Source organism: Astatotilapia calliptera, chromosome 22 (genome assembly GCF_964374335.1).
Source record: "Astatotilapia calliptera chromosome 22, fAstCal68.1, whole genome shotgun sequence".
In the NCBI taxonomy this organism is placed as follows: Eukaryota; Metazoa; Chordata; class Actinopteri; order Cichliformes; family Cichlidae; genus Astatotilapia; species Astatotilapia calliptera.
In genome coordinates, this window is record NC_137442.1 from 20,282,239 (window position 1) to 20,292,549 (window position 10,311).

At 37.5% G+C, this 10,311-nt stretch overlaps 2 protein-coding genes across 2 annotated transcripts; one reads left to right on the forward strand and one right to left on the reverse strand.

Moving 5' to 3' along the window:
• Positions 1-973: 973 nt before the first annotated feature.
• LOC113035247 (uncharacterized) lies at positions 974-7,680 on the forward strand. The gene is made up of 11 exons (XM_026190668.2): positions 974-1,252; positions 1,441-1,503; positions 3,352-3,777; positions 3,984-4,044; positions 4,624-4,759; positions 4,983-5,078; positions 5,306-5,598; positions 5,881-6,104; positions 6,392-6,592; positions 6,709-6,898; positions 7,151-7,680. Exons 1-11 carry the CDS (start codon positions 1,151-1,153, stop codon positions 7,456-7,458), a joined length of 2,100 nt encoding a protein of 699 aa, XP_026046453.2. The 5' UTR covers positions 974-1,150; the 3' UTR covers positions 7,459-7,680.
• On the reverse strand, positions 7,664-10,311 carry LOC113035248 (uncharacterized). The gene is made up of 3 exons (XM_026190669.2): positions 9,874-10,311; positions 9,623-9,685; positions 7,664-9,271 (listed from the first exon to the last, which is right to left on the reverse strand). Exons 1-3 carry the CDS (start codon positions 9,973-9,975, stop codon positions 8,159-8,161), a joined length of 1,278 nt encoding a protein of 425 aa, XP_026046454.1. The 5' UTR covers positions 9,976-10,311; the 3' UTR covers positions 7,664-8,158.

Consider the following 10,311-nt stretch of genomic DNA (forward strand, 5'->3'; position numbering starts at 1 on the left):
TGGTTTCAACTGTATATTTGATGATTGTCAGCACAAAGAGGGAGAGAGAGGAGCAGAGAGGGAGAGAGAGGAGAATGAGGACAGAACAGAGATGAACAAGAGCAGGGCCCTATTTCAGGAAGCCGGTTTAGAAAACTCAGAATGAAAAACGATACTCAGGGTTGAGTAACCCCGAACTGTCCAACTCGGAATATTCGGTTTCAGAAAGGCTGATAACAAGTAGTTCAGTCAACGCGGAGTTGCTTTAACCCCAAATTAAGCGCGCGCACGAGGATACATAAAGCCCTGATTAGTGGAGCACAGATTAAGCGAGTCACCATGGAGACGGAGGGAAAGAAGGCGCGGTCAATGTATTTTACAGCGCTTGAGGCCGAAATTCTGATGGCAGTATATGCCGATAACATGCAAATTTTGCAGAAAAAAAGTAACACAGCCTCAGCTATGGGGCGCCGTTTGTAAACTGAAACATGCCGAAATTAACAGCAACATTTTTCCACATTTAGCTCTAAATCTTACAAAAACATGTTTTTTCGAGTCATTTTTTACAACATTTACTAAAATATTTGTAACTTTTCATATTTAAAACAGGATTTTAAATGTTAAATCTAAATGCTAAATGTTAAATCTAAATGTTAAATGTTAAATCTAAATGCTAAATGTTAAATGTAAATATTATATTTAAATGTAAATGTTAAATGTTAAATGTAAATATTATATTTAAATGTAAATGTTAAATGTTAAATGTAAATATTATATATAAATCTAAATGTTAAATGTTAAATCTAAATGTTATATATAAATCTAAATGTTAAATGTTAAATCTAAATATTATATATAAATCTAAATGTTAAATGTTAAATCTAAATATTATATATAAATCTAAATGTTAAATGTTAAATCTAAATGTTAAATGTTAAATCTAAATGTTATATATAAATCTAAATGTTAAATGTTAAATCTAAATGTTACGGGAAACTAAATATTTAGCTAATATGCAAATTTATTGTACGGGTCAACGGAAATACCAAAATAAAAGCTTCAAGAAAACCTCCCGCGCTAAAGTGTGCCGGTCGCGGTCAGGTTCTGTGTTTGCGCTCCTCTTACGGTCACTTTTGACTGCCATGAGCTGCTTCGACTATTCCCTACCAGCATGTCCAGCGATTTAGCTGAAAACATTGGAAGAGCCGTTTTGTCGGCCATCCAACGATTCAGCGGTAATGCACCCTCGACCTCACAAACGCCGCAGCACTTGGTAAGTTTATTGTATAGCATTTTGGACGGGTTGATAGCAGTGTTAGCAAAACTAGCAAAGCTAAATTACTTAGCTAGTCCTCAATTATTTCATTTGGTAGGCAGCAGACAGAGATCGAACATCATACAACTCTATTTATTTATTTGGTAGGTAGGTAACAGTCGTTCTTGATGTAAATGTTTCCTTAGGAATCCAGCAATGCACCTGGACCAAGTAGACCTGCCGTCTCCACTGGGATACCATACTGCTCGGTAGGCCTTCTTACACATATCATTTAATTCATTTATCATGAAATTTCCCCTTGTGGGACTAATAAAGGTATGTTATCTTATCTTAGCTGACTGGTTTTGATATACAGTCAGGTTCATAAGTAGTTGGATACAGACACATTTTCTAATGTTGCTTCTGTACATTACCAGAATGAATTAAAAATGAAACTACTCCAATGCAGTTGAAGTGCAGACTTTAAGTTTTAATTCAGTGGGTTGGACTAAATGAATGCATAAAAATGTGAGAGGGAAAAATTAATTTGTAAACACAATCCTATCATTTCAGAGGCTCTAAAGTAATTAGACAAATTAAATAACTGAAAATAAAATGATAATTTCTATTACTTTATTCAAAACCCTTTGTTGGCAATGACAGCCTGAAGTCTTGAAGTCATGGACACCACCAGATGCTGGCATTCCTCCTTACTAAGGCTCTGCCAGGCCTTTACTGCATTGGCTTTCAGTTGCTGTTTGTTTGTGGGCCTTTCTGTCCTAAATTTAGTCTTCAACAACTGAAATGTATGCTCAATTGGGTTAAAATCCAGTGACTGACTTGGCCATTCAAGAATATTCTATTTCTTTACTTTATTAAAGTCATGGGGTGCTTGGACTGTATGTTTTGGGTCATCTTCCATCTTTATTATTAAATGCTGCCCAATCAATGTGACTACTTTTAGCTGGACTTAAGCAGACAAGTATGTCTCTGAACACATTCAGCTGCTTCAGTCCCGTGTCACATATTCAGTAAACACTACCAGTGCCACTGGCAGCCATGCACGCCCAAACCATCACACTGCCTCTGCCATGTTTTACAGATGATGTGGTATGCTTTGGATCATGAGTCGTTCCACCCTTCTCCATACTTTTTTCTTGCCATCATTCTGGTAGAGGTTGATCTTGGTTTTATCTGTCCAAAGAATGTTTTTCCAAAATTTAGCTGGCTTTTACTAGATGTTTTTTTTTTTTTTTTTTTTTTTTTTTGTTAAGTCCATTCTAGCCTTTCTATTCTTGAGGCTTATGAGTGGCTTGCACCTTGCAGTGAACCCTCTGTATTAGGGCTGTTCGATATGACGATATGAAAACATCTATCATTTCATATTATACGCTATCATTTGTTCTGTGGTGTCGCAAAATAAATTTTACGTCAATATTTTTCATCGTTTTGATGGTCACTGTAGTGGCTGTATTAATTTCTTAATTTTCTTTTTTCTGTTATGTTCTCTTTGACCGCATGTTGTCTGTTCACAGTAAAATTTTCAAAATGCAAACACTACGTCTCAAATCAATTCCAGGCCTTTTATCTGCTTAATTGGTAATGACATCATCATTTTAATATGGATACCCTAAATTAAAGCTTAGTCTGCACATCATGTCCATGATATAATTTTGATTGGAATATGTTTCAGTAAACGGGCAACAAAATAAAACTTGTTAGGGTCCAAATACACACTGACCTAATTGCAGGCCTTTGCTACTCTAATTGAGTGCTCAAAGCACTTTATACAACAGATCTCATTTACCCATTCACATGCACAGATTAATACAAGCACTTTTTCTGTCCAACATTCGCACACAGTCATAGTCGGATAAACTCATTGGGAGCTCTAGATTAGAGCACCTGGGAACTGAATCACCAACTTGACCAACAATCACCAAATGCTAATCTACAAGATACAAAAGGTTCAGTTTTCTGTGTAATGGGTAGACAATAGTAAGATGGTCTGAGTCTACAGTTTGTTTGTTTGTTTTTAATGAACAGATAACAGAAACCTTACGGATGTATTGTAATGCATAGGTGTCTATCTGTATCTGTGTTTGAATTCATTTCAGGTTCCTCTTCCATCAGTTCCTCAAGCTCATGCTACGCGCTCACATTTTGTGAGAAAAAACAAGACCTGCAAACACTATACAAAAGATGTTGTGTGCTTGCCCTTGTCTTCAACATCAACGTTTCTCATACCGAGAGGAGATTCACGAGCAAAACTAGCACAAGATGGCCTTATTGGGAAGATCTCCTTTACATCTGACTGGTCTGAAGCACAACTTAGAGAAGAAATAGCAGCAATCTTCAGAAGAACATTTGCACTGTCAACTGGCCAGACATTCCCTTTTGAGTATTTGAGTACAATTAGAGGATGTAAACGACTAATGAAACCAAATGTTTCTAGCAGTTTTCTTTGGGGTGGCCAAGAAGTTGGCTCGATTTGTTCCACCACCTGCCTCTATATAATGGCAGGGATACAAAAACCTGCACAGGTAAACATTTTATATTGCAGTGCAGAAATATTTATTGTCTAAAAAGTGAGTCTGTTCCCTTAACATAATTTTATTAATTGTATTAATTAATATTGCAGTTTCAGCAGGTGTAAACAGTTTTTAGTGCAGCCATGTGCCTCTGTGTTACCAGTGATTTGGTGCAACTGTATTTGATTTTATGTAGAACATGCTTTCTTTTCCCTCAGGAGGAACCAGAAGAGCTGTCTGATAGTGACTTTGAAAGTCCAGTCTGCCGGAGAAGACGAGGTATGTGATGTGAATGAAAACCTAGTGAGGTTCTAAGCTCGATGACCAGTTAGATTTTGTTACTGCAGTGCGTAATAATTCCTGGGGGGTTTGTTTGATGAGAGCATCGTTAATTTGTCCGATTGGGGCGATCGTGGCTCAAGAGTTGGGAGTTTGCCTTGTAATCGGAAGGTTGCCGGTTCGAGCCCCGGCTCGGACAGTCTCGGTCGTTGTGTCCTTGGGCAAGACACTTCACCTACCGCCTACTGGTGTTGGCCAGAAGGGCCGATGGCGCGATATGGCAGCCTCGCCTCTGTCAGTCTGCCCCAGGGCAGCTGTGGCTACAACTGTAGCTTGCCTTCACCAGTGTGTGAATGGGTGGATGACTGGGTGTGTAAAGCGCTTTGGGGTCCTTAGGGGGGACTAGTAAAAGTGCTATACAAATACAGTCCATTTACCATTTTAATGTTTACGAATTATCACAGGTGATTACAGCCAAGGAGGAATATGTGCCCAACTTTCACTTAAACTAATATAAGGATATATAAAGGCTGTTAACATTATGAAGCAAGTCATGCTGACCTTCTTTCCTTTGTTCAGTGCATCATGCGTTGTCTACAACACCAGGTGAAAGTGAGGCCAAGCATCAGGAAACAGAGAGCTGCATTCAAGAGAGTGAAAATGAGGGACAGGCAGAGGGACAGCAGATGTTTCCATATAATGTGGCAGAATTTGTGTAAGCTGTTGTCTAGGGGTTAAAGAAATCCTTCATTTTAGATGTTGTTTAGGATATTGTTTTGATGCAAGTTTCCAATTTGCATGTTTGGGGTTTTTTTTGCTGAATGACTGCAACTTTAGGATTTACATTTAATTTTTTTTTTTTTTTTTTAATGATGTAGTGTGAGAAATTCTTCAAGGCTGACATGTTTTATGATTTCTAATATCTCTTATCTACTTAGCCCTATTTTTCTGGAGGAAGATGAAGCTCTTGAAGAGGCAATTCAGCGTAGCCTCCTAGAAGAGTCTGATAGACAGAGTGAAGTTCATATTTCAAGGTAAGATTTGAAAGTAACCTTTGATAATTGAATATTTTATTTGCATCTTTACTTGCATCATTTTTTTGCAGTTACACAATTACAAAGGTAATTGCTCATTTCTGACTAATTTAATATGGACTATCACAACATAATTATATGTTGTAACTCTGTGCACTTGAGTCAAATGTACAGCAAATTTCCATTTTTCCCCAAGATCTGTTTGTCATTGTCCCTTTTTTATATAGGTCTTTTAAGAAGCTCAGCAAAGAAGAAATTGAAGGTCTTCTTAGAGCTCATAGTGAGAAAGTCATTACACCAGGAACAAGACAACTCCATATCAGTCGAGCCAATGTGTGGTCGACTGCTTTGCGTCAGTTCAAGAGACCCAAGTTTGCAGAAAGCTGTGAGATGCTTTATGTCACATTTGCAAGCGATGAACATGATACAGAGGAAGATGCTGCTGACCTTGGGGGGCCAAGGCGGGAGTTTTTCCGTTTACTGGTGAAGGCCATCTTTCAGGACAGTGGTGCTTTTGAAGGTAATAGGATTTCACAGTCTAACTAACTTACTTACTCAAGGCCTAAAGGCTTGTTGACGACACTCGTTTTTATAATGTTACAAACGCAACAACCACCTGATCTGAACATTGTTTGACAGAACATTAACAAGTTAATAAATGACTACAGATAATAAATCTGTTATGTTCTGTGTGTCTGAAACAGTAAAAAAAAAAAAAAAAGTAATACATTTTTGTCTGTCAATCTCAAGATATCAGTTTGGGGTCTGTACAGAATATACTTTTTTGTGTGTTATTTTTCAGCTACACCAAATGGATGCACACTGAAATTTAACATCCTACACTTGCAAAATGGAGTATATCGAACCATTGGCAGGATGTTGTCCACGATAATAGTGCAAGGTGGAGAAGCACCTGCCTTTCTCTCTCCACATGTAGTAGACTACATTGTGTCAGGAGACATTCTTCAAGTACACCTAACACCGGATGATATAGGTGACCCTGAGTTAAGAGAGAATCTGAAAAAGGTGAATTGCAATATTATAACAAGAATATTGTAATATTTCCTATATTCACAAGTCTTCTGGTCTTCTTTTATAATATATAATAAATACACTTTTGGTTATTAGAGGCAATTCCATGTATTATATTTTCAATTTGTTTCCTTTTTGTTAAAAAAAAAAAAAATATTGGTGAAATACAGCCAAATAAACCAAAACAAAAACGTTTCGAGTCCAATTAAAATGAACCATCTGCAGTATTTGTGTACACTGGTAAAAAACAAACATTTAAAGTGTTTTTCTTAAATATTTAGGTTGTAAATGCAACAACTCAACATGATTTGGAGGAAGCAGTCAGCTGCTGCGACTCATGGCGATATCAAGTTGAAGGTCTTCCACTCACAGTCACCATGGCCAATAAAGATCTGTTTGTGAAAAATGCAGCTCTATACCTTGCAGTTCTGCAACGGCAAAGCTGTTTTGATCAACTAACTGATGGCTTGTCCTACTATGGAGTGAGATTTATATTTTTTTTCTGTATCAATTGGTCATTATTTTATAATCATTTAGAGTGAGCTACTTTTTATATTTAAAACTGGAATTTAACCATTATTTAAACTTTTCTGTCTAGATTTTATCACTCCTGAGAGAGAACCCCAGTTTGCGTGTTCTGCTTGACCTATCGGGGGAGGACAAAGATCTGACAGCCAGTTTAATTGCTGGGGTTCTCAGGCCAAGCTATTCTGTCCTTGGGAGCAACAGAAGAGTTAGAGAGGAGCTGATGGTGGTCAAATTTCGGGAATTTCTCCAGTGTGTCGAAAGTAAGCAGAAATTCACATAATGTAGTCTGGCCATGAAACAATTCGGGACACTAAAGTAAAACTTTGTCTTTTTATGTCACATGCGCGCACACAAAACAGGAATAAAGATGTATGATAGCTTACAACTGACAAGCAAGGCAAAGACAGAACCTCTGTATTTTTTATAAAAACATTAGCCATCATTTAGTTGTTAGCTCAAGCTTTAACTATTTTAGTGTCCCCAGGTTAACGGTGGTTTTTCTTTGTTTTTAGATGAAGAGCTGAGAGACTCACTTGGAGAAAGGACTCTTACCAAGGATGAAGAGGCATTTGTGAAGGCTTTGAGGCCTGGTCACATCTTGGCTTTTGCCACCGGGAGCAGCAAGGTTCCAGCCATAGGTTTTCAACCAGCTCCTAAAATAACATTCATTCACGATGAAAGCAAACATCTCCCGATTGCACACACATGTGCAAATGAGCTTCAGCTTTTTGTGAATGAAACAACAATGGCTGATGATGATGCTTTTCATTACTGCTTCTTAGTAGCACTCATGAATGGAGCTTTATTCAGCACCATCTAAACATGTTCCAAAAAAAGTGAAATTAAAATGGTGGGTTTGTTAACTCTAATCCTGTTCATTAATTGTAGTTTCAAGTAACTTTGCTTCATACAAGATAGTTGAAATAAATTCTGACTGCATTTAATGTTGAAATGTAATAATTTTCAAAGCTTCAATAGATTTATAAAAATGCTAACTCTGTATTTTCAACGACAAATCAATAAAGTCACTGGTGTAATACAATTTTATTAAGCTTTTCTTTTTTAAACAAGGACACTTCAAAACAGTTTATGCACAGAGTATACTAAACATGCTTTGTAGAACAAGCCAGGATTACTTAGACATCTAACAGCAACATTTATTAAGACTATTGCAACTTTACAATGATTAAAACAATACTGTAGATAATCTTGTGAATTGATTTAAAGACTGACTGTTCCGTGTTGATAATTTTCACTGTTATACTGTATTACAGTGTGAATTTGATCTTTACTTCAATCTGAATAACTGGTTTTACCCATAAACTAAAAGTGGTTGTAGCCTTCTGAATAGCCTATGAGTCACTGTCAGTCATTAACTCTGAGTCCTTATGTGGCAGGAGGCATCACTGCTAGAGGGGAGGGGCTTCTGCAGTAGTACAAAAACTGCATTTGCTGTACAGCATTTAAGAATATTAAGTGTCATCACTCTTTAGAACATCGCTGGTATCCTGTGGTTGAGGTCACACATTTACAAGTTTGTTAAAAATATACTGCTGTGTTCGTTGAAACAATGTTTTACCATTATTGTTGTCTTCTTCAAAAGGGTGAATGCTTGTATATAGCTCTTGTAAATCGCTGTCATTTAATGGGACAAACCTACTTTCAGAGTTTGACAAGGAGGGTATGGAGACCTCTGCTGTAGAAAGTTCTGGGTTGTGACGATGAGACACATGAGTTCCGCAGGCAAAAAGCTGGATGGGAGTTCTATTACCTTCAGTGGAAACAGAGTGATTGTTATATCCAGCTTTGAATTCCTTCAAAGTGCGGTTGATTCGTGGTAGAAACACATAATGAAGGCAAAATAGGTCTGTTGCATTTTCTAAGTCTAGGATACCAAGTGATTCCAATTCATAAAATATAGGTGCATAAATGCGGCTACAGTTGTTGTTTAAGTCTCGGTTGAAACGCTCAATCCTCTGGTTGTGCACAGAACTTCCCATTAAGACAGAGCTTTCACCCCTGCTTGCTCGCATGTCCTCCCAAATCTGAGCATTCTCTCCTCCGTGATCAGTCCTGATATGCAGGGGTCTGCCAAATTGTCCAACAGCTGCAGTAAAGAGGGCTTTCACAGTCTCAGCTCGATTATTGCTGGAGCACTGAAGAAACATCAACATCCTGCTGTATCCATCTATTGCACCATGAACAACAAACTTCCAACGAATCAGTTTGTGATTTCCATCTATGTGCCATATGAAATTTGGATGAGGCACAGAATATACTCGCCGAGCAACTGCAGTTCTTCTCCTGGATAGAACACCAGCAGAGTCCACCCTCCGCAGTGACTTTCTTACGCGCCATCTTTGAACCACTATGTTTTTGGAACGCAGATGACCCATCAGCATCACTTCTCCAACATTTGGATGTTCAGTTTTTATCTGGGACACTATCTGATCTAACTCATGGTCACTGATTACATTGAATTTTGACTCTGAGATATTATAGTCTTGCAGTAACTTATACAGAGTGGGCCTGGAGATGGAAAGGATAGATGCAGCTTCAGTAAAAGATGTTTTCAGGGAAAGAACATTTTCCAATTCCTCTTTGGAAATCTGAAGCCTTCCTTGGTAACCATCCTAGAACACGGCACAGAAAATCTCAATGAGCACAATTCTATAACAAAAGATGGGTAATTTGAGGCAATTGTACTGTGACAGATTAGCTAGAGTAATATTTTATCAATAGTTTTAAAATATGAAAGTGAGCAATCAAAAGACACTTCAGAGCAAAAACAGTAATAAAATATGACGTAAAACTTGTGAATGTTGTTGGTGGTGATGTGACACTGCTAGTGATGGACCCCTAAGAAGATGAAATGTATGTAGAATCAGAATCATTACTTTGACAGGATTTAATTTAAGGTGACATATTACACCAAAGAAAAAACAGAAATTAGTCAGCTAAATGATATGTGTAAGAAGGCCTACCGAGCAGTATGGTATCCCAGTGGAGACGGCAGGTCTACTTGGTCCAGGTGCATTGCTGGATTCCTAAGGAAACATTTACATCAAGAACGACTGTTACCTACCTACCAAATAAATAAATAGAGTTGTATGATGTTCGATCTCTGTCTGCTGCCTACCAAATGAAATAATTGAGGACTAGCTAAGTAATTTAGCTTTGCTAGTTTTGCTAACACTGCTATCAACCCGTCCAAAATGCTATACAATAAACTTACCAAGTGCTGCGGCGTTTGTGAGGTCGAGGGTGCATTACCGCTGAATCGTTGGATGGCCGACAAAACGGCTCTTCCAATGTTTTCAGCTAAATCGCTGGACATGCTGGTAGGGAATAGTCGAAGCAGCTCATGGCAGTCAAAAGTGACCGTAAGAGGAGCGCAAACACAGAACCTGACCGCGACCGGCACACTTTAGCGCGGGAGGTTTTCTTGAAGCTTTTATTTTGGTATTTCCGTTGACCCGTACAATAAATTTGCATATTAGCTAAATATTTAGTTTCCCGTAACATTTAGATTTAACATTTAACATTTAGATTTATATATAACATTTAGATTTAACATTTAACATTTAGATTTAACATTTAACATTTAGATTTATATATAATATTTAGATTTAACATTTAACATTTAGATTTATATATAATATTTAGATTTAAC